General features: G+C 43.6%; 1 protein-coding gene across 2 annotated transcripts in view; it reads left to right on the top strand.

Annotated features, from left to right (window-relative positions):
* Positions 1–24,009, top strand: part of LOC138573535 (lysine-specific demethylase 4B-like) — a 2,173,569-nt gene that overhangs the window by 1,882,193 nt on the left and 267,367 nt on the right. For both annotated transcript variants that reach the window (XM_069649346.1, XM_069649347.1), the window contains one exon: positions 20,136–20,244. In XM_069649346.1, the coding sequence (XP_069505447.1) occupies positions 20,136–20,244 (109 nt within the window). The remainder of the gene's footprint in view (positions 1–20,135; positions 20,245–24,009) is intronic.

Raw genomic sequence — 24,009 nt, 5'->3', positions numbered from 1 at the left:
ATGACCCTCTAATCAACAGGGAATACCTCCTTTCTTAGACCTGCCTTCCTTTCTTTCTTAGACTGGTGGTAACAACCAGTTGGCTGTCCTGCTCAAGGTACATTACCCGTTTATGGTCTTAGCATAATCTTTGAATTCTCTGTGCAAGGTAGGAACCAGCTGTTGATCATTGAAAAGGCTCCTAGCTGGAACCTTTAGTGGTCATCCTCGGTCTCTGATGGCCTGTGTAAACCACTGTGATGCACACTACCAGGAGACGACCCTATAGGAAGACCGAAGTTCAACCACCAAGGTGCTGGCCACCACCTAACTCCGTCTAGGGTCAATGCAAGAAGCGCATCTGTGAAGATTTCCGCGAGGGTCCCTCTTTTGTTGAAGAACATAATGCAAGTGTCTTCCCTACAGTCTGAGGGCGCCAGAGGAACCCAATCATGACCAGCGTTGAACACCCTCGAAACCGAGACCCGACAACCATGCACAGTCACCAGAATGGTGAACGTTGTTGTCACCAGTGATTTACCATTACCTGAGAACTTTCTTGGGTTTCAGGGTTTCTATGATCCCTTTAATCTCTTGGACACCCTTCCATCCCCCACTGAGTTTGCATTGGGCGTAAATTCCTGCTTATCTTTGCACTACCTGGGCTGCCCCATGATGATGTCTCCCAGGCCAGCACTTTTGTGGGTCATTCTTGGGAACCCCAGGGGTGGTAGCTGCTTCTCCTGGAACTCAATTAAGACTTGCGCTTCCCTATTTCGCATGTTTGCATTTGCCCTGCTCGAACCGAACCTCAGTACTTTACCTGCACTACCTGACTGGGCCACCCTGGCTACTCCCCTATTCCCTCAGGAACCATTTTTTTTCAGACACCTAAAAGACTACCAGAGACTTGATACAAGTTAGGGCTGTACTTCCGAAGTTGTGGTATGTGGTCTTGGGTGCTATATAATGATAAGACCTATGTAGTGGAATGTGCTTAACATCTGTTTCTCCCTACTTTAGTTCATGCATTTACTGTGCGAAGTACTGCTTGCAATTCTAAAATAGAATCAGTTTGAGTTGCATATATGTAAAAAAGTATTTTACTTGTCATGTACCATTTCCTCCATACTGCAAAACGATAGCTTCCCCATTAAATTTGACACACTCAATGGTGTGCCTGGGTGAGCCCGCCCATGCCAACGCCTCGCAACGGCCTCACCAGTCAGTCCTTTTTACTGCTTAACCGGACTGTATGCTCTACGCACCACTGCAGCAAAAACATTTTTTTCGGCCCGAACAGCTTTTCTGTTCATTTACTTATGCTGTGTACCTCCGGATTCACCACATGCCAGCGATAACAAGGATTCACCTACTGCGCCAGAGCTTCCAGTCTCAGACATGTACAGATGCTGCTTGAGGTGCCTGTGCCCAGAAAACATATGGAACACTTGCCAGTAATGCTCGGCTCTCGGTTCCTGTGCGTTTCATCAATTACTTAGCCGGGCAGGTATCTCTTTTATGCTTCCCCTCCACAGTCAAATAATTCTACAATAATCAATCTTGCACTACTTTGCATTGTCTCGGGAGGATAGCTCAGGGGCAACGTGTTCGCCTTGGAAACAAGACGACATAGAGCAGCACATGTTCAATCCCGGGGTCTGCGCTCAGAAACCACTGGGTATTAAGCGTGTTATAAATATCATATCATGCCAATGAGGTAGGAATCTCATTTTCTCAGGCAGCCCAGCTTGGCACTCCTTCCCAGGGTCTGCCATGCACAGGGGAGAGGTCCATCAGATTCTCCAAAACCCATCATGGGTGACCTGGAGATCATAACTGCTGACACCAGGCTCTTGGGATGAGAGTTTCTTGGAGCCTAGTACTGGATTAAGTTTGGAAGGGGCAGGTATAACAGGCGATATTCTCGTTGAAGGTACTCTGGTACCTCCCGGGCCTATGCTCGAGACGCCCACCACCCCTACTACCAGGGTAATTTTAGAGGGTCTCAAAATCTAAATCCAGGGGCTCCACATTGGTAGTCAAAAGCCCTTGTGTCCCTAAATCTTTCCGGCTCAGTACTCACAAAATAGCTGATCAAAACAAAATGGCACACAAGGAGCACACCTGTAAGCACATATGCACTATTGTCAAATTGACGCCTGCAGCTGGTCTTGGTGCCCCAGGTCATCGACCCAGGATCACAGCCCAGTATGTCAACGAGGTAGCTGTCTATGAGGTCAATTCCGAGAGACTGAGTCCCTCTGCCACTGACAGTGCCACAGGGGTAATTCTTGCCTCATTTGGGCTGGTAGTCCAACGGCTGGTGCACTTCTGAGAAGACAACAATATCTGCATGGTCAGTATATCCCCAGCACAGACTATCTGGGTCCCATCTACGTCATCTTGGACTCCTCCAGCGCCTTCAACAGCCACGTGACCCAGATGACATCCACCCAGACTCTTCAGGTTTCAAGCCTCATGAAGTCGATTCTGAGAAGTAGTGCCTCGATACACACTGTAGTGGTAGCCTATACAACGCTCTACACTAAGCCTTCCAGATTTATCGGCACTGCATCATCACCAGCCTTATTAAATAAGGACGACACACCTTTGGAGGCCTATTGTCGCAAGGTAAACACCAATGCCTCCCTACACTTCAGAAAGCGTATGCAGATGCTATTCTGGACACAGCCAACAAGAAGCTTTTTTGGCAATTTCCAACCGAGCAGCCACAGGCCTTTAAATCTGGCATGAGAGAGGCCAGGCTTGCGTGCAGGACTTCCTTTAGGCATCAGCACATGATATTGATACCTCCAGTAGAGGTATGCCATGTATAGAGTGGCTTGGATGTATGCTATTAGATTCTCTCAAGAAGTTAATGACATAATACTGAACATGCCTTTTTATGGGCAGGATATTTTCCATCCGTCTACAGAGAGGAACTAAACAAGAGGAAAACGTCTTCCCAGACAGCCAAGTCTCTTGCGATCCTCTCAATACCGCCACACAAGCCTTTGCAGCAATCTGCAGCCTTTTCCAAAGATGCCAGGTCATTCTGTGAGTTTAGTGGTTATTTGGACAAAAAAAGCCAGAAACTCCACGGGTGTCACAGCGGCCATAGAAGGAAGCAGCCTCACTCCTACTCAAAGGGCTACTTTAGGGGATCATCCTCTGCAGCTTCAGCCGATCAGAAATAGCAATGACGTGACTAGCCAGGTCAACACAACACCAGTCGGCTGCAGGCTCCCTTGTCGTCTTTCAGACTGACAGATCATCTCCCAGGATCCTTAGATGCTGTCCGTAGTATCAAAGGGCTACTGCCTTTACATTCCTCTTTGCAATTCCGCCTCTCATCCAGGTTCCACTCCTCTACTGAAAGAGGTCAACAAACTACTCTCTCTGGAGGCCACTGAAGTAATTTCCATGGACCACAGGGACCAGGGCTTCTAGTCCAGTTTATCTGTGTTCAAGAAGAGCCAGTGTTAGGGAGAATTCTCTGTATAGGCTAATTTCGCAAACCTAGTGAGTACCCCAGCAGCTTTGCTGGATTTTTGGGGTTTATTTTTTTCTCCTGCTAAGAGTGAGACTCTTTTTCTCACACTCTTAGACATGATTTGAGAATGTCCTTTGACTTTGTAATGTGTTTTATGGGCTATGGGGTCTTTTACTCCATAGGGGTTCATGTGTTTTTGGAAAGTGTGTTACACAGCACCCTCAGTGCAGTAACACAGGGGTGTCATAGTGACCCCCAAACATAGACTCCATACCCTGGGACTGACTATTGTCTCCCAGGGCATGTAAAGTCACCATTGACTTTACTAGTCTTAAATTGTGAACAGAACCAGTACAAACCATCATATTGTGGAAATACTGGTAGGGGTAATTAGATTGCCCCTGGGTCTGTTTTTCGAGGGGGCACTGTGCAGTCCCCCCTCGTCGAGTTTCTGGCTCGTGGCAGTGGTTACCACGCAAAATATTCCACCGGAATATTTCCTATGGGATTTTCCCATTCATTTTAAACGCACCACTTTTTTGGTGCAATGTTAAAGATACCGCTGGGTTATTTATTTCATATTTATTCCCCGGTTGGGTCTTTTTGCCAGGACTCGGTTTTAAAATGGCATTTGTGTTCGCCTCTGTAACTCCAACCTAAGTCGAGCCCTTTGTTCCACTTTTGGCGGGCTTCTGCACAGAAGTCTCCAAAGGTGGTGCCACTCTGTCTGGGTCTACAGGATGTTTGGGAGGGGGATTTAGGCACCCTGGACTGAGTTGCCTCGGCAAATCAAGTCGCACTCTTGTGTGATTGGCCCAGTGGTGAGCCGCCCGGCACACCACTTAGCATGTTTGAGTGACAGCTAGGACTGATGAATGGGGGTTTTCTGAATAAAAGCAGGGCTTTGGGGACTGGAACTTCAGAAGTCGCCACAGGACTTAAAGAATCCAAAGAGGGAGAAGCTGAGCCGACCTGCAACGACGACACCACCGGTGGAGCCCTGCTGAACCGCCTCACCACTTCCCGACGACAGAGAAGATCTTCATCCTGGAGAGTCTTCTTCCTTTGAACTGGTGGGGTTAACCAGTTCACCCTCTCTTCGCCTTCCTGGATCGTCTCATGGTCGAATCGCCCGGGCCAAGCACCCCGGCGGCCGGATAGCCACGCTTCACCACTACTGCGAATAAAAGGGTAGTACCTTTTAACCGAGAAACTCCGCGGCTGGTTTCTTCCCTGGCAGTGCAATGACCTCCAGCTATCCTCCACGCCGAGATCTTCTCTCCCCCTGGACGAAGCACCGACTTGCACCCGCTGCCAGGAACAACTGCCCCCGCTGGAGCTTTCTCACCATTTCAGGTAATGTGTCCCGCCTGGTCTCCCTTGCAACAGACTGTTCAAGGTGTCCCGTAAATCCTTGACTCTCTATCCTGGGGTGACCTGGGACCTGTTAACTAACTTTTCTGAACTGATCCAACTCTTTTTTAACTATCTGCAAAGACTTTTAAAGTATAATTCAACTGTGTGATCTTGGGCACATCCCGCCTTTCTCTCTCCAAGAGTGGGCCTGGCCTATGAACTTCCTTGCTCTACAGGAGACTCTGCCTTCCTTGACTTGCTGTGGTTCTTTTAAAAATGTTGGTATTGTGTGCTTTTCTAATTCTGCCTTTTCCCTCCCTTTTCCCTTTTTAAATAATTATTGGAGTGCCATCTTGGTTAAGCGCTCACCTCGGTATTTGATAATAAGTGGTGTTCTTTTCCTAAGACTTGTCGAATAATTAATCAGGGAGGTGTATATATTTCTAATGACTGTGTTTGAACTTGCTTGACATATTAGTGCCAATGTATTTTTACAAGTGTGTTTTTAAATAAATAATTATATACTTTTATACCAAAGCTCTGGTCAGTGTTTGCTTGTGCTACTGTATTTTTGTACCTAATGTGTATACTCTATATACTGCCTAACTATTCTTGAGAGAAGTCTGGCTGCTCGGTCACAGCTACCAGGTAAATCTGGGTGGTACAGACTACTACCAATTGGGTTTACTGCCAACACCTGTAGTCTTAAGCCTTTTGCAGTGGTTCCTAAGGCAACTGCACAGGTTTCTGCCTAACAGCCAGGCTGGTCCGAAGGCAACACTAGACCTTTTTACAAGACCTGCGCAGATACTGGGCTCAGTCCAAGAGGATGACTGTTTTTGCACTGTGCCCTCCACATTCCCATATGGGAGCCCCATCGAAGATTCCAGAGGTTCTCTATTTGCGGAGCCATTTTAAATATAGCACTCTCCCGTTTGCATTGATCTCAGCTCTGACAGTATTAATACAGCTGATGAACACAGTCGCCAGCTCTCTTCACCTGAAGGGCATATACGTCTACCTAAACTTAAATTCTTCGCTGGTCGGACCCCTTTTTCAGCACCAATCAGCCGCATCGGCTCAGGCACTGATTGACACACACTTTAAAAAAAATATATATATATTTTTATTAGCAACGGTTTAGAATCAAACCTTTCAGCTGAATCAATAACAAAATATACTAAGAGGAAGTTACATACTAACCCAGTCCATTTACACTTCCACATTAAACATCAGTGCATAAAATCACTAAAAAAGAAGAACGTTCAGTCGAAAAACACCAAAAACTATTAAATATCAGTTAATTAATTTTCCAAAGTCAATCTTATTGCAAAGGCGTTCCATCAGGTTCCAAAAAGATTATCCTCACAAGTACAAGCAAAGCAATTGTCGGAGCAGATTTCTTCCCCTGCAACAAAATGTCCCAAGTCTCTTTTAGAGTAAGAGTCTGGAAGTCCTTAAAGAATTTCCCCATCAGAGGTGTTCTTGTATCCACTAGGACTGGACATTACATTATTAAATGATACAGCGTTTCCAAAGGCTCCTTGAACAATCTACAGTAAAAATTACGAGTTCCAGGATCGTTCCTAACTTCCATTCTCTCTTTTGTCGAATGCAAATTCAAGCAAACTCTTAAGAACTGATTGCGTAGAGAATCTGAGGGAAATTTTACCAAGTAACCCAGAATCGTACTGCGCCTTCCGATATCCAAAAAACAGTTATCATAGATCTTATAGTTCTGTACTAGCTATAGTGTTTTAACCCAGTCCTGATCATATAGTTTTCGTTTCACATGATCCAGGTTCTCGAGAAGAATATCCTCTGTCAGGCATAGACTCTCTATAATGTCCTTACAAATCCTACTCCATTCAACGAGAGTCTGTTCCTTTCCTGATAGTGTCATACCTCTAAGGAACCAGGCCGGGCCCAGCAACCCCAGAGGCAGGCATCATTTCCCCCAGGAAGGTGTCAGCGGGCCCAAGTCGGGGCCCTTTGGACTGAATCCTGGCGCCTTAGGCGCCAGGCTCATATTGGACCCCAGTCCTGGCGCCTCAGGCGCCAGGCTCATAATCGAGGACTTGTGTTTAAGTGCTTGGGTGTACACTTACCTGATGCAGACCTTTCTGCAACATCCAGGCCCCCTTGAGGCCTGGATGGGACTATTTTGTCTCTAGAACTACTTAACCACACGGGTGTGGCCTGAGGAAGAATACATACCTGAGTGGAAGGATACATACCTGGGACTTCTTGAAAGGCTATTTAAACCACGCCCGATCAGTAACTCACGCTTCGTGTTGTTCTGCATCTAGCAGCTGGACGCTCACCGTGCCTGCTCCTGCTTCTTGACTTCTGCCACGCCCGCCTGCATCCAGAAACACCTGCATGTGGAGAAGGAGAAAGAATTGGACAAAAGAAGAGCCCTTACCTGTTTCAACCTCGTACAAGAGTCGTCCCGTCGGCGATCCTGAAAAGGAAAGACTTTCATTTTAAAAGGTCAGCTCACCCGTCGCTGCCGCGCCGCATTTCACTCACCTTGCTGCCAGCCTCCATTGCCAGCGGCGCTCGTCCGGATTCGCTGCATCAACCCGGCACCTGGGGAAAAAGACAGAAAAACAAAGGTGAGAGTGAGAAGAGCATAAGGAAAGCCAGAGCTTCCATTTAGACTTACCTGTTTGGGTCATACTTCATTTCGGGTCTCTGCCGCATACAGGCACCTGCAGACCCCGGCCCCTAAGGGGAAAAGAAAGACAGCGGAATTAATGAGAGAATGAAAAGACATAATAAAGACTCTCATTAAAGACTTACCGGAACTTACCTCTCGTTTCGGGTCTATGCTCGTTCGGCATTCTGACCCCGGCCCCTATGGGGAAAAAGACATCTGCATTAGCGTTTAATATTGCACTCAGAGGAAAAACATTCTTTGAACACTAACCTGAGCATTCTTCATCGTTTTCATCGCTCTTCTCTGGATCCACGTTCTGCACCTGAAAGAAAGACAATAGATACTTTTTATTCTCGGACATTAGCAGAACCAACATGGATGTATGAGAGTGAATCCAGTGAATTAACTGGGTTTCAACGCGCCCCTGCACCAGAAGCAGGAAGGAGAACTCGCCATCACAAAACCAAAGAAGAACCGGCCCTGCCATACTCTGAGTCCAGCGCCTCACCGGAAGAAGCAACTTCATTCCAGTCCTGGTCTGCGCCTCTGTGGGAGTCAGGTGAGCGTTACAGATAGTAGAGCTGTTTTTAGAAGCGTGAAACCCCCTTCAGCCGGTGGTAGTAAACATTTTCGGTAAAAGGAAATAGTCTTCCATACTGTGACCGCATACATGGAGGTTAGACCCAGCTCTTTCCTAATAATTGGTACAGGAGTTGATTTACGCAGAAAGAGTACATACCTCCAGAAGATGCCTTCTAATCTCAACCACATGGACCAAGCTAGTTAGAATGAAGCTTTTGCCCCATAGGGCAAAATCGGGAGCACCTTTAGCTTGTAAAAGTCCAGTACTGGAACGAGTAACAATGTACAATACTGGAATCTAATATGTCTGGCCTGGACTGCGAGATTCTTTGCTTTACTCTATAAGTTTTGTTCTCTCTGAGAGTCATTAATGCTGTTATTTATGGTCATGCCCAGATAGGTAATTGATGAAACCTCCAGAATCTTCACGCCTTCCATAAACCAACCCCTTGATCTTGACCTTCTGCCCAACTTCCTACCGAAGGTTAAAATTCTTGATTTGGCAGCGTTTATCTTCAGGTTGTTTACTGACATATAAGTACACACGGCGTCAAGCTTACGCTGCAGACCTATCTGGGTCTGATCCATAAGCACTAGATCATCCGCGTACAGAATCTTATTGATCTTAGATCGACCCAAGCCTGGGGGGAAACATCTGATGTTATCAAATGACATTCCTATATCTGAAATATAAAGATTGAATGTTGCAGGAGCTAGGCGACATCCTTGTTTCAACCCCTTGGACGTTCATAATGGTGCAGTTAACAGTGCCGGACCTATCCAATCTGACTCTGAAGCTGGTATCTGTATGAAAAGCCCTTATAGCCTCCCGTAGATCCTGCGGACAGTTCCAAGCTTTTAATTTGGACCATAATGTTGGACGGTCCACAGTGTCAAAGGCTTGTAACAATTCTATCAAAGCCAGGAAAATGTTGGTCTTTGAATTAAACTTTACCCTGTTCTTCAGCAGACTGATGAGAACAAGGTTCAGGGATGTCCCTAGACAGTTTATAAAGCCAGATTGCCACTGACCATAATGCTTGGAGTCCACAGACCATGTATTCAAATGCTTCAGGAGTGATGCTGAGAAAATGTTCCCTATGACATTAAGAAAGGCGATAGGCCGATAGTTGACTGGGGCTAATCTATCTTGAAAATAGGCACAACAATCGAGGTTCTCCATGAGTCCGGAAATGTTTTGGTAAATTTTATGACTTCAAAAAGGTCATTCAAAAGTAGTGACCATTTTTCCGGATTGCTCTTTAAGATTACATTTGTAACTCCCTCCTGCCCCGCAGCTCTCGAATAAGTCGATGATTTAATTAATTCACGGATGTCCTCTTTATCTATCTCGAAGGACCACTCACAGGGCGCTTCAGGATTCTCAACCTCCTCTTCTGATCTTTCCTTTGCAAATAGAGTGGTATAGTATGAGGTCCATACATCAGAACCCACTGGATTCGCCATAACTGACTGTTGTGGAGCATCCATTGTCTTAAAAATTCTCCACATTTCACCTGTGTTCTTTGAAGCCACCATCTTCAACATGTGTTCAGCATCCCGCTCATATAGGATACGTCTATGTTGTTTTATCCAGTTAGGGTACTGCTGTTTGCCTTCTTTGAAGGCAATTGCGGATGCTATTGTTGGTAATTTCCTTTGGGCTCTTTTTAAACTATTTAAGCATTTTTTCCTATTCGACACTTCCATGTCAAAATTGTGTCGATAAGAAAATGATCTTCTTGGGCCAAGCTTCTCTTTTCCATATAGTTAGTCAGATAATTTGGGTAATCTAAATATGAGTATGCTGACGCACCAGTAAGGAGCAAAACCTGAGTTGGGTTTCGTCCCTTAATGTGTAACTGCAGAAAATTATGATCACTTGAATTTGTTGGTATTACTTCCATGGAACACAACTCCTTCTCGCATATTCTCAAACAAAGAAATAGTCTAAAATCTGCTTATTTTTTCCATTTTGCCATGTGAAACTCGGTGGCTTGTCCCCCTTTATGGTTCCGTGGACTATATTGATGTTTCTTAGGTCCAACTCACTCCTCCAGAGTAAACTTCTCCAGACCGTAGCCTTTGAATTGATTTGTTTTTTTTATTCAATCAAGGTTTGTATCAAAACTATGGATATTTAAATGTCAGGATCCCATGGTACTTTTCCACATTTTCCAAGAGACATTTCACTAGAAAACTTTCAATTAGGAGATTTCATCATCACAAATATATGTAGCAGTATGGTTGAATGATGTTTGATCTGAATTTAACATCTTAATATTTACATAAGTTTCCTTAATGTTAAACAATTCAGGAAGTGCCTATTGTCCCAAGCCAAGATGGAGGGTCAGTTCCACAACAGTGATTGGAGGAGAAATGCTGTGAGGTAGTTTGGAACATTCACCAAGATTCTAAACTGCCTTTCATTCCAGTTTCCTTACAGGAAGGTTGCAGTTATTTAGTTCTTTAGAAAATGTAACTTTAATGATCTATAGAAACTTTATTATAAGAAATATATTTCAGAGAAGATAAGATACTTCAAGAAGGACTCATTCAGTGTTCAAAGGACTACATCTTTACAGATGAAGCAAGCTAAGTCAAATTGAGAAATCATTTTTATTCTGTTGTCAAGAAAATATAAAATCTACAGATTGAGTCAAGAAGTTAATTGAAAAGGATTTTGAAACTGTTTTCATTTACAAGTTAAGAACTTTCATGTGATTATTTTCTCGTGTTATTTACCGGCTGGTAATAGTAACGTTTGTTTCTCTGTAATGGCGGCTGCACTTGCATTTTTGTTTCTTTAATAGAAGTTGAAATTTTAGAATAAGGTTATTTTGTGCTACAGTGTTATAGTATTTCTTTAACAATACTAACTAAACAAAATCTTTATTTGAATACCTCGCGTGCGCGTGAGTTTCGTTATAGTTAACTTTAGAGTAAAGGACCTGTTGGCGTGTGTCGTACGTCCTTTAGTGTTTTGCTTTACTTCCTGATTGTGACGTATCGTATCCACGTCTTTTTCGTGTGTGGTTTCATGAAGCCTTACCGAGCGTCTGAGGTTTAGGTTTCAGCGTTGTCAAGTCTACAGTAATTAGTGCGCGGTTCATCTGAAAGCGGGGTTCTTCATCAGAGAGCACGGTTTGGTCATCTGAGTACGCGGTTCATCTTTTGAGAGCGCGGTTCATCTGAAAGCGCGGTTCTTCATCAGAGAGCGCGGTTCTTCACCATATTGCGCGAGTTCCTTCTAGTGCGCGGTTCCGTTGGCCTTGTGTTTATTTTTTGTTGTTATTTTTGAGAGCACATCATTATTCAAAGATTTTTCGTATCTTCATTGGAGTTGAAGGTATGATTACGCTATTTCCTGATGACTATAAGTAGCGTGTTTCAAATCAACATGGGTTCATCAACTAATTGAACTTGCTAAAGAAAAAGAAGAATTCAGAGAAGTTGCTTAAAGATTCAGAAAGAAAAAAAATACTTAGCTATAATTATTAAGCCTATCAGCTATCAAGCATAGGCTGCAGGTATATACTTTTTTCAATTAAGAATTTATAAAGAATCAGTAGTTGAAGGCTGTGAATAGTAATATTAGAAGGATAATATTTGTGTTTAGATTTTCACAGACACTACACTGATGAATCATCTATCCAGTGATCCAGTTCCGGATGGAAAACCAGTAGTCGAGAGATGTACATAGAAAACCAGTGAAAATCTGCTGTTGTTTTGTTATCCATTCCCCTTTCCCCTTGGGTTTGCCAGTTTAGTAATTATATCTTTTGCGAGATTGTTGAGTTGGCCTACCTTGGGGGTCTGGTGGGCCAGCATCACTCCTGCAGGAAGCTTCAAGACTGGACCTTGACAGAATGAAAGGCACAAGTATTTAAATCCTGCCTGAGTGATGATGGAACCAGAATCAGAGTTAAGTTTGGGGGCTATAGGAAAGATGTTAATGGAAATAAAAGAAGATTTGAAGTTAGCAAAGAGTGAGACCATTACTTTGGGAGTTAAGATGGAAGAGTTAAGTAGTTATGTACATAGATCAGAAACTCCAGGATCTTCTAAGGCAAAAAGAAATTTAGAACAAGAACCACCAGTTCTTGTTCATCCAGAGTTAAATGTAAAATGGCCAATTTCTGAAGTTGAAGAGAAAAAAGATAAGAAAGACATACATTTAACACCAGGAATTTCTTTAGTATCAACTCCATTAGCTCCGCCAGAAAGATTTAGTGGAGATCACAGAAAATTAAAGACATTCTTAATGCAGTGTGAATTACATTACTTGTGTAGACCAGAAGCATTTCCTACAGGAACGGCAAGGGTTGCGTTCTTAATTTCATATCTTACAGGAGAGGCATCAGCATGGTCTGTTCCTTTTGTAGAAAGAGGTGCAAAGGAACTTAGAGATTGGAACCTGTTTAAAGAAGAATTCCGTAAAATGTTTGACAAAAGAACTTCATCTTTGAGTGTAGATAGGGAATTATTAGAACTACGTCAAGGTAACAGAGAGTTGGTAGCCTATATTACACACTTTAGATCACTAGTGCAAGAGAGTGAGAGGCCAGAAGAGAAAAGAGCTTCAATTTTCTATAGAGGATTAAGGGAAGAATTAAAAGATGCGCTGGCTACAATAGTAGAGAGACCCACAGTTTGTAAAGATTTAATTTCTTTAGTGATTCAATTAGATTTGAGATTATTGGAAAGGAGGTTAGAAAAGAGGAGACATTTTTCTGAAAACAGAACTTGGAGTAGAAATGAACGACCCAAAATAGAACAAAACTCTGGAAAAGAGTTAGTTAAAGGACAAACAAGTGAGAATCAAATCAAAGGACCTTTAACTAAAGAAGAGAAAGAAAGAAGACGTAAGGAGAAACTATGTTTGTATTGTGGAGATGGAACACATTTTGTAGGAAAATGTCCACGTGCTCCTAAAAGATTTCCTTCTTTTCCTGGAAAAGGACAAGTAGTAGCAAATACCATTCAGACTGCTATACCACATATTACTCTTAATGTATCCTTATTTTGGGAAGGTAAATTAAGGTGTGGAGGTCCATGTGTGATTGATTGTGGAGCCACTGGAAATTTTATGGACTTAACTTTAGCAGAAAGATTGGGGGTGCCTGTGGTAACTAAGGGAGTTCCTGAACAAGTGAGGGCGCTAGATGGTACACAATTAACCTCTGGTTTAATTACTAAGATGACATGTGTTTTGAAAATGAGAATTGGTGAAAAACATGGTGAAGAAATTGTATTTGAGTTAATAGATGCACCACAGTTGCAAATAATATTAGGAATGGTTAACTTTACACAATCCATATATTGATTGGGGAAGGAGAACAGTTGAGTTTAAGTCAAGAGATTTGTAAGGAACAATGTTCTGTATTTTTTCAAGAAGGTGATCAAGAAGTGAATTCAGAAGTTCTAGGAGTGTGCTTAGCTGCTGGAGTGATTAGGGAACATGTGATAGGAGCTGTGTCTGGAGTATTACCAGATTGTTATCAAGAGTTTAAGGATGTATTTGATAAGCAAGTGGCTAATGAGTTACCTCCACATCGTTCATTTGATTGTAAAATAGATCTAGAAGATGGAGCACCTATACCTTGTGGAAGGGTTTATGCATTAACAGAAAAAGAAAACGAACATTTAAAGGAATATCTTGATGAAAATTTAGCCAAAGGGTTTATTAGGCATTCACAGTCCCCAGCAGCATCACCATTATTTTTCGTACCCAAAAAAGATAAGACCTTGAGAACATGTATTGATTATAGGGCCTTGAATAAAATAATTAAAAATAGATATCCATTACCTTTAATATCAGTTATGTTGGACAGAATTCAAGGAGCTAAGATATTCTCTAAATTAGACCTCAGAGGAGCTTATCATTTAGTAAGAGTGAGAGAGGGAGACGAATGGAAGACAGCATTTAGGACTCGTTATGGATTGTTTGAATATCAGGTCATGCCATTCGGTCTTTGTAATGCTCCTGCTGCATTTCAATTTTTCATTAATCAAGTTCTTCGAGAATATTTGGATGAATTTGTTGTAGTATATATAGATGACATCTTAATATTCTCTAAAGAATTGAATGAACACATAGAGCATGCTAAAAAGGTGTTGTTTAAGTTAAGAGAAAATCAGTTGTTTGCAAAACTTGAAAAAAGTCATTTCACACTGAAAAAGTGGAATTCTTAGGTTTTGTTTTATCTCCAGAAGGGTTGGAAATGGATTCTACTAAGGTGAAAGCAGTACGAGATTGGCCACAGCCAACTACAGTAAAAGATTTGCAAAGTTTTATTGGTTTTGCTAATTTTTATCGTAGATTCATACACAATTTTTCACAGATTATTTCCCCTATAACAAAATTATTAAAGAAAGTAAAATTTGAATGGAGTGAAGAAGCTGAGAAAGCTTTTAATTTTCTGAAAGATAAGTTTGTGACTGGACCTAATTTATTGCATCCTGATGTTGAACAACCTTTTTTCTTGGAAGCGGGTGCTTCAGATTGTGCAATGGGTGCTGTCTTATCTCAACGTCATCGTGTTACTGGACAACTTCATCCGGTAGCTTTTTTTTCTAAAAAATATTCACCTGCTGAAAGAAATTATACAATTTCTGATCGAGAATTGTTAGCTATTAAGGCAGCTTTTGTTGAATGGAGACACTATCTGTTAGGTGCCAGACATCGAGTGACTGTTTTGACGGATCATAGAAATTTGACTTTTCTTCGATCAGCAAGAACTTTAACACGAAGGCAATTGCGTTGGTCGTTATTCTTTGCAGAATATGATTTTGTTATTCTATTTAAACCAGGGCGTCAGAATGGAAAAGCAGACGCTTTGTCTAGATGTATTCCTGGTAGTTTAAAGAATGATCCTTGTATACCTATGCCTTTGCTAGCGGAAAAGAATTTTGTCATTGCTGGAGTTGAAAAGGTTCAGGATTTTCGTGAATCTCGGCAGATGAGAATATAAAGAGCTGGCCATAGCACTAGAGCATTGTCAATCTCATCCATCAGTTTTAATGAAATTCTTTGCCATCTTACAATTCACATTCCAGTACAGATTACAAATCAACAGATCCGCTCCCTCACCATTGTGGCAAGAGAAATTCTGAGTAAAGCAATCTGAATTAGTGGTGAGATGTTTCTTACATAAATAGCCATCAAGCCACTTGAGTTCTTTATGGCTAAAAGGAGACCCGCCATAGAGCGCCCTAGTTGACCTTTTACTGCCGGGTTTAAGTGTAGGGTAAAACCTTCAAGGATTGGAAGATCCAATATCCAAGTCTCTTGAAGACATATGATCTCAAAGTTGTCAAAGATAAGGTCCCCTTTAACAAAGATGTGCATAAACCCCCTTGTGTTCCAATATCCAACAGTGGTTCCTATAGGTGTATTTGAGTCGGTTGGCATTATGATCCATCAACCACCAGAAATGTTTGCGACAAAGTCTACAAGAATTTTTCCATCTCAGCAGAGGATCTTAGTTATCTCAGCAGAAGTGAACAATTTTCAGCAGAGACAGGTGACCTCTGCATGTTGGTTTTAGAGACTGCTAGTATGAATGGCGGCACGCGTCCTAGGTGTCCCTCTAGTATGCCTGAAAATGAGGAGTTTGCACTTAAGACAGTTCGTGAAACCAGTCTACTAGGAGACAGTGAAACCAAACTTCGATCCCTGCCTTTCTGGACCAGAATTTGATATGGTGGCGCCACCCCTCCAACTTAACTTGGGGGATTCCCTTTCAGGAGTAGGACCCGGAGAAGTGTTGCCACACACTCCTCCCTTGGGCATTGGGGAGCCAGCTTGGGCCCTCATAAAACATATAACCTGTGTTCCCCAGAGAAGAGTCTTTTCCACATCAACATACTAGTACTTGAGACTAAATTCACGCTCGTAGAGGCTTCCTGCCAGTACTCGGAGAGAAGAGTGTTCTTGTCCAAATGCAGAGTTTTACCTCCATGTATTTTCCGAACAAACAGGGAGGAACAATATCCCACCCCCTTTGCTTATTGACAGTGAGGATTTGGTAATGGGCCATCCAGCAGCTAATTTCCCTGAATGCCATTCATCTACCAGGACTGCTCAATGCCAGAGGTGTACCGCCTCAGCAGAATTACATCCCAGTATCACTAATGGGAATTCAAGATCAACCCCAAACAGACTTTGCCAACCCCCTTTGCCAAGATAGATAACAGCAAGTGCCCCTTCTCCGCATCTTGGGGAGGAATCAACAGGAATTCCATGGTAGATTCTGCTGCGATTAGCCTGGTCCTGCAGTCTCTGTATGCATTTCCTCCAAGCCCTCCTCTCCCCAGGTTCCTGAAGAGATTCTCCTCCAGCAAGGTTGCCATTCATGCCGATACCAACCCCCCCCCCCCAGTGGCCAGCCCAATACTAGTTTCTCCCGCCTGGTGCAGGCCCAGAAGGAGGATTCCTCTTCTGACAGTGCACAATATCCTACACCAGAAGCAAGGGAGTGATCCACCATTTCCTGCATTGCTAAGCTTAGCCGCAGGGTTGATGAGCAGCTCACCCTAGGCTATCCTGGATAATATAAAGAGAAAATGGATATTAAGCCGGTAGCCAGCATGTCTTCTACCCGGGCCCAATACAGGAGTAAGCTGATCAGATTGTGCTACTGGGTTCTGGACAAGCATGCCAATCCATTGTCCTGATCTTTGAATAAAATCCTATCCTTTCCCTCATCTGGCAGCCTTTGGCATTTTGGGTCAAACATCTCTATCAGCCATTGGGGCCTATCATCAGGTCATGTCCTTCTCCAGCTTCAACCCAGTTGTTCGCAGACATCTTCTTAAAGGTCTCACCAGACTCTTCCTCCTGTCAAGAAACCCCACCCAGTTTGGCATGTCAATGTCATCCTTTCATCGTCGATGGTCAAAACCATTCAAACATTTGACTTCCACTGAGCTAAAGTTTTTGTCATGAAAGGTGGCCATATTTGTGGTTTGCACGTCTGAACATAGAGTCAGCAAACTCCAGGCCACACCTGCTTCCGAACCCTACACATTCTTCCATAAAGTCAAGGTCATCTTGAGCACTCACCCTGCCTTACTTCCACATCAATGATGTGGTGGTACTCCACAGCTTTTGTTTTCTCAATCCAGTCTCTGGCTAACATTGCCTTCTAATCGCGCAACGTCGGCATAGACTTCAATTTTTACCTGCATCCCACAAAGCACTTCAGAAAATCGGAGGCCCTTTTCATAACCTTTTCCGGTCAGCACCCCAGCTCAAAGACCTCTCAAACCCCAATCACCAGGTAGCTAGTTTCTGGCAACAATCATTGCTATTCCATGTGTGATCCTTCCAAGGGCATTCATGATCATGCCATCAGAGCCAAAGCCACACCTGTGGCTTTTCAGCACAATGTGCCGTGGGATGTTATTAGCAGGACCACCTCATGGTCTTCATCATCTGTTTTTTGTCAGCACTATTGTCTGGACACCAATTTGAGACCTGATGCCAGCTTTGGAAAGGCTTTCCCTAGCAACTTTTCACCACACAGTAAGGTTTGCCCCCTCCACAGAAATGATGAGCGTGGCTGGTGGGATGAGTCAGCATGTGCGGGGTCGCCCAGGCACACCCTTGCATGCAACAAATATAAATGGATACTATCTTTTTGCATAAAAAAAGGCTCCCGTACCATGAAACAGGCACCCATCAGTATGGCGGAAAGGGGTACTATGCACTAACAGTACACTAGTCGCTACAGTGAGTAACTGTTTCTTTACTTCCCTTCCAATATTTGAAATGTGCCTTTGTGTAGTATTGTAATGAATGGCAGTTATTTTTGCTTAAATACGTCTAAAATGACTTTTCAAAGTTCTACTCCAGGTAGTGCCTTTGAAAAACCCTCCTAGCATGAGGTGACAAGATGAGCGGGAGTTTGCGCTTGCTCCTGACTTCTCTTTTCATGCAAGTATTGACCAATCTGTTTATACAGTACGGGTTAAAGTTTGTAAAAAGGGAATGTTGATGGCTTCTAGCCAACTTGTTACTGGGAAAATAAGATGTTGATTCAATATGGGGTACATGCTTGTGTCCCTTAAAGGGACAGTAGCCTGCTGCTGGGTAATGTGACAAGACACTGCCTCTTTACTAGGGGATCCTGGCCCAGGCCATCTTTGGGCACAGCATCAAATGGCTTGTCAACCCGTTCCCTTTGGCAATCCCACCATCCCTCTCTAAGGTCAAGCAGGGAACTTCATCACAGATGTGACAGATGTTGAAGCACGCGGGTGGAGCCAAGGAATGAAATGTGACACTCATGCAGAGTACTCACCAAAAACATTTAAAGCATGCTTTTGGTAAACCTTTCCTGGTCCTGCCTGGAGTCCATATATTCCTGAACAATTGTGAAGGAAAGAGGCCATGGTTTAAGAGCAGCAGAATCAGTGTGAAGGTATTTTTCCTTTTTTTTTAAAAAAAATAGATTTTATTGGCATTTCTTAAACATTAACATCGGGACTCAACATAGTCCCCAATCCCCCCTTCCCACCCCACTCCCTCCCTACCGGTATTAGTATCTCTGCAGTCCTTAGTGTCCCATGAAGTCTTTGGGTTCAGCTTGTAAACATATCTAAGATATGAATATTATGTGGACACCATTGTAGCATATAGTCACTTTGGAGGTCATTTATGGCGTCTCCCCAGTCTGTAGCAAAACGCTGTCTGTCCCCTTGGAGGTTGTATGCAAGTCTTTCCATCGCTACATATGTCGATATCCTGTGGAGCCATTCTTGTGTGGTTGGGGGGGACTTTTATTTCCATTTTTGTGCGATTGCCAGCCAGGCTGCTATGAGGAACCCCATGAAGTTTCGCTTTTGTGATTTATTGAGAGTTTTATCTCTGAGGGGCCACATGCCGCACATCCAGATTTATTCTTCTAGGTTGTCCGTTCCCTTGAACATTTCTTGCATTTGAGTTTTCACTTCCGCCCAAAACTGCTGTAGTGCCCGGCAGTCCCACCATATATGTCTCCATGTGCCCACAGCGTCACATCCCCTCCAGCAGCTGTCTTGAGTTGTCGGGAACATTTTGTGAAGCCTTTCCGGGGTGTAGTGCCATTGAATCATCACTTTGGTCCAGGCTTCTCTTGTTTGTATTGCACGTGTCCACTTGGGAATTATTTGCCACAGAAATGTCCATTGAGCCCTCGGGATTTGTTTTCTTAGCGTAATTTCCCATTTTTTCATGTAGAGCCATGTGATGTTTTCTTCTTGGGCGTTGATGAATTTGTAGAGTGTGGAGACAAATTTATTTTCTCCCGTTTGGGTTAGAATGTAGGTCTCAAAAGGGGTGGGATCTCTTGTCAACGCCTTCGTGATTCTTGGCGTGGTGAGCCAGTGATGGATCTGTTTGTACTGATATCTGTCTTTCTCTGTGAGGCCTAGTAGATCCTGGCAGTCTGTGAAGGATCTGATCTGCCTTCCCTCAAACATGTCTCCCACTTTCGTGCACTCTGCGTCCCTCCATTTCTGGAAAGAGCCTTTTTCTACCCCTGGGGGGGGAGGGGGGGGAGTCTGGGTTGTCAAACATTGGAATGAAAGGAGCGGGGTCTATCGTGAGGGTTTCTCTCTTGGTGGCTCTGTCCCAGATATCCATTGTGGTGCTCATGACTTCGCTTATCTTGATATTTTGATGTCTATATTCGGGTCTCTTCCACAATAGGTGGCACAGGTTAGACCTGGCCACAGCTCGATCCTGCGCCATCCACCATTTATCCGATGTGTCTGTGATCCATTTGTTTAGTACTCACAGTTGAGCCGCCTCATAGTACTTCCTGAAGTGGGGGAACGCCGTATTTTTCCTTTTTTAATCACATTGCAGTACATTACCTTTCATTGAAGGCTGGTTTTACCAACTGACAAATGTGGAGGGACTGGTACAGTCAGTGTGTCAACAGTCGAGACCCAAACCCTGGAAGAAATTCCTAACACACAGCGACCTTAAATTATTCGTTTTTAAATTTGTTTTAGGGATATTGCATTTTCTCTAGCTTTATCTCCATCTATTTTCTCTGTGTCTATCTATAGGTGGGTCCATGTGATCTGTGCTATTGCTGTCCCAGAAGTCAAGTTCGTTAATGTGATAGAGCGCCATCCCGTGGATGTCAGTGCTGTACCAGAAGAGAGATGCAGATTGGTAAGAACACAATTCAACTCATGGTGTCAGTTGCTGAATCTTTCTCTCATTTGATAGACACAGTGTAAGCAAAGGATTTAATTGGAGAAATGGAAACACTAGAGGGGGAACTAGTTCTAGTAAGGCAGTTATCTAGCTTTCCAGGGTTTTATTGCTTGCTACCATTGAAATCAAGTGCACAATTTCTTACTTCTGAATGGGAAGCAGCTGGGAGACTCACAGGACAATTAGTCTCAAATACAATGCGTTTGCACCAGAATCCTAAAAGCAGATCATTTGTTTAAGCCGAAACACCCTCCTGCGCTTTGTTGAGCTGCACCATAGATATTGCAATTCAACTGGCTTCAATTGTAGGTTGCAAATACTTGTATTCAAAACACTGGCATACTAGAAAGAGGGAATGGGCAAATCTAAGCATGAAAATGACAGAAACAGGACAAAATAACTGGGATCTGAAAGTATTACTTTCTAATAAGCTGGCTGTAAGTAAGTGGATTTGCCACTAACCATCATTAAACCATCAGGACTAAGTGGATTATTGCAGCACCATTGTGCCATCTAATTCAAGTCCCATCTTCCAGCATCTTTCTTAGCTTGAAGCCCCAACTGAAGACCCCACCTTTCCAATTGTTTGGGAATTCTGTTGCTTTTACTAGGGCCTTATCATGGCCACAAGTCTCAGCTACAATACCCAGCTTTTTTTCGAATCCTAAGCCACCGAGCTACTCCCGCCTTGTTATCCTTACAATTTAAAGGCAACCTTAAAAGTTAGCTTATTTCTCTAGTCCCTGACAGGAGAATTCAAGCTTCAATTTTTTTTTTAAATATTTTTTTATTAGGTATTTCACAAAGTATAACATATTTGCATTGACTGTCTTCTAGGTTTAGCATACTAACATTGCATGCTCCCCACCCTCTTCCCAACTCCCTCCCTAATCTCAATACAAACAGACACTGTACATGTCTTTGCAGGAGTATGAACCTCTTGGGTCGTTGTGGCCATTGTTAAGGTGAGAGGTAATAGGTTGTAATCATGTGTAGTCTTCCATGATTCCTTGCAAGTGTCTTATCTAAGGGTGCTGGCTTCAGGGGGTTTGTCGTCCGGTGAAGTGAACAGTTCTTGTACTAGTGTGTTCCATGATGTGATGTCCTCAGAGCTTTCATTTCTACCCATTTCCAGTGCTTTATACAACACTACTGCCTCTGCCATGGACCATCTTTTCAGATCGTTCCACCGTGCCTCTATTCTCGGCCCCTTCTAAGCTTCCAACGTAAACTCATTTTTACTCATATACGGCAAAACCCTAACCTCTCGCCCAAAACCTTCTGACTCATACTCAAGGCAACTCACTTGACCTAACCTTCCTTTATTCCTCCTTTACACTACCTAATCTCACTGTTGACTATTTCCCATCGGACAACTCTCTCATTAGCTTAGATACATCTGTTCCCCGTCCGTTCTATCTCGGGCATCTCTAAATTGCAGGTTTTTCTCTGGCCCCCTATTTAGCCAAAGTTAGAACGTCCCTCCTAGCTCTCCCGCCTCCCTTTGGCCTTCACTATTAAGCAGTCCTTCGAAAACTTCAAATAGCCCCCAGATTTCTCTTCACAAACCACTTCTCTTCCTGGACCTTCTCATTCTTCACTCCTTGTCGCCAATGCTGGATCTCACACAAGATTTTCAATAGCAACATCTTACACCCCTTCACTTCTCACTACTTGCCTATGCCGTAAAATGTGTAAAGTCCAAATACTTACCTCATCTCTTTTTGGTTACATCCTTGCAAACTCTCCAAGCCCTGCTGGCTCCTGCTCTACCTTGCACAGTATCCTCTTGCTTTTCTGCTACCAACTTCAAACTCTACTCCGAATGGATTGTGTCCTCCCACGTATTCCTCATCTTAGATATCTTGTCTCCCAGCTTTGCTGCTCCGGAATTTTTTTTCACCAGATGGCGCTGTGCTCGAAGCCACGGAGTCGTAGTCCCTCGAGGGCCGCCATCGAGCGTCGACGTCATCCGCAGTATAAAGGGCTTCAGTCGCGCCCGTTAGCTCAGTTCCATTTTTCCGAGCATTGCTTCATGTCACAAAACGGTGCATCTGTTTTTTCGACGAAATGTCCTCTTCATCGACTCCATCCACACCCAAGACAGGTTTTAAAAAATGGCAAAAGTGTGGAAAAAAGATGTCGATTACCGACCCCCATCGTAATTGCCTTTGGTGTTTGGGCCCTGACCATCCGGTCGACAAATGTGGTTCCTGTCAGGCTATGTCCAATAAGGCTCTTAAGGAATGGAAAGGTAAACTGGTGGCAGGGGAGGAATCTTATATGTAAAAGATTCGAGAGGGTCGAGCGGAAAGTCTCGGCACGGGTCGAGGAAATTGAGGTCTAAGAGTCCTCGAGGAAATCCCCCTCTTCTTCATCCCAAAATAAATAAATAAATAAATAAATCGAAGAAGCAACGACATAGATATTATTCTTCCTCTTCCTCCTCGTCTGACAGAAGGGTCGTATCCTACCCTTCCAAGCACGATTCCCCTGAAAAAAGGGAGGCCTTCAGGGCTTCGATGCTAAAAATGTTCGAGAAAGCGGCCCAGACCCCATTGAAAAAGCAGCATTAAGAGCATGCCCCGGCACACTCCAAGAGTGACAGGGGGAGATCAAAGACCAGGCACCTGAGATCTGACAAAAAGTCGAGGGTGTCTTCGAGGGAGAGCTCTCTGACACCTCATGAAAAAAGAGTGAACCCACCGGTGCATAAATGGGGTGTATCGACTGACAAAATGGCATCCACATTGAAGTCGACATCGAATATCGACTCAACTCAGCCTTCGATAACAACGTCAAAGCCGCCGTCGAAGATGGCGTCGATACCTTCCGCAACAGTGGCCAGGCCTCCCTCGACGACGTCAAAGCCTCCTTTGAAACTGTTGAAGCCAGAGTCTATATCATCAACGCCTTCGATACCTTTGTTAAGGAATTCTTTAATTCTGATGCCAAAATTGACGCCTTTGTCAATGCCTAGAGCAATGCCAACCTTTTCACCACAAAAGATCTTCCATCCACAATCCAGGCAAAAACTTTTAGATCTATGTCCTCTATTTACAAGGAGCAATCATCTGAAGAAGATGTTACTTCAACTGGGGTTAGATTTAGAACTAAAGAGGTCCTGAGGAGTTGATAGACCCAAACTCTCAAATGGCTGATCTTTAAGATTGCCTTCAGACACCCAGTGGCCTAGACACATCCCCGGAAGTAGAGTTTGAGAAGCGAGACCCTGCAGATCATGCAGACCCTGGGTATAGAAACCTAATGGGGAGAGTCATTGACTTCATGGGATTGAAAACAACTTCTCCAAGGTTTGACCAGGACGATATGACAGACATCCTAAATGAGGGACCTCAAAGGGACCCTGTCTTCCCTTTCCATAGGGAATTGCAAAAAAGGGTGATGGCAACTTGGGAGAACCCCTGACTCTGGGCCTGCAGTAAATAAAAAGTTTGTAGGGAAGTACAGACCATCCTCATCAGATCCTGAGTACCTGTCAAAGCATCCCTTGCCAGAAAGCTTGGTGGTACAAGCTGCAACCTCCCCTAGACAGTCAGCTTATCCTTTCGATACCACCGGATAGTGATGACAAGAAAGGTCATACTTGGGCCTGGAAAGTCTTCTCTTCGGGCAGCATGGCCCTTAAATCTACAAATGTAACTTGCAGTCTGGCAAGGTTTACATACACGTGGGACTGTATGACATCAGCGGCTGAAC

The sequence above is a fragment of the Ambystoma mexicanum genome, chromosome 1p, assembly GCF_040938575.1.
Source record: "Ambystoma mexicanum isolate Mex_15411 chromosome 1p, UKY_AmexF1_1, whole genome shotgun sequence".
In the NCBI taxonomy this organism is placed as follows: Eukaryota; Metazoa; Chordata; class Amphibia; order Caudata; family Ambystomatidae; genus Ambystoma; species Ambystoma mexicanum.
Note: the sequence above shows the minus strand (reverse complement) of the source record. Positions and strands in the feature narration are given on the sequence as shown.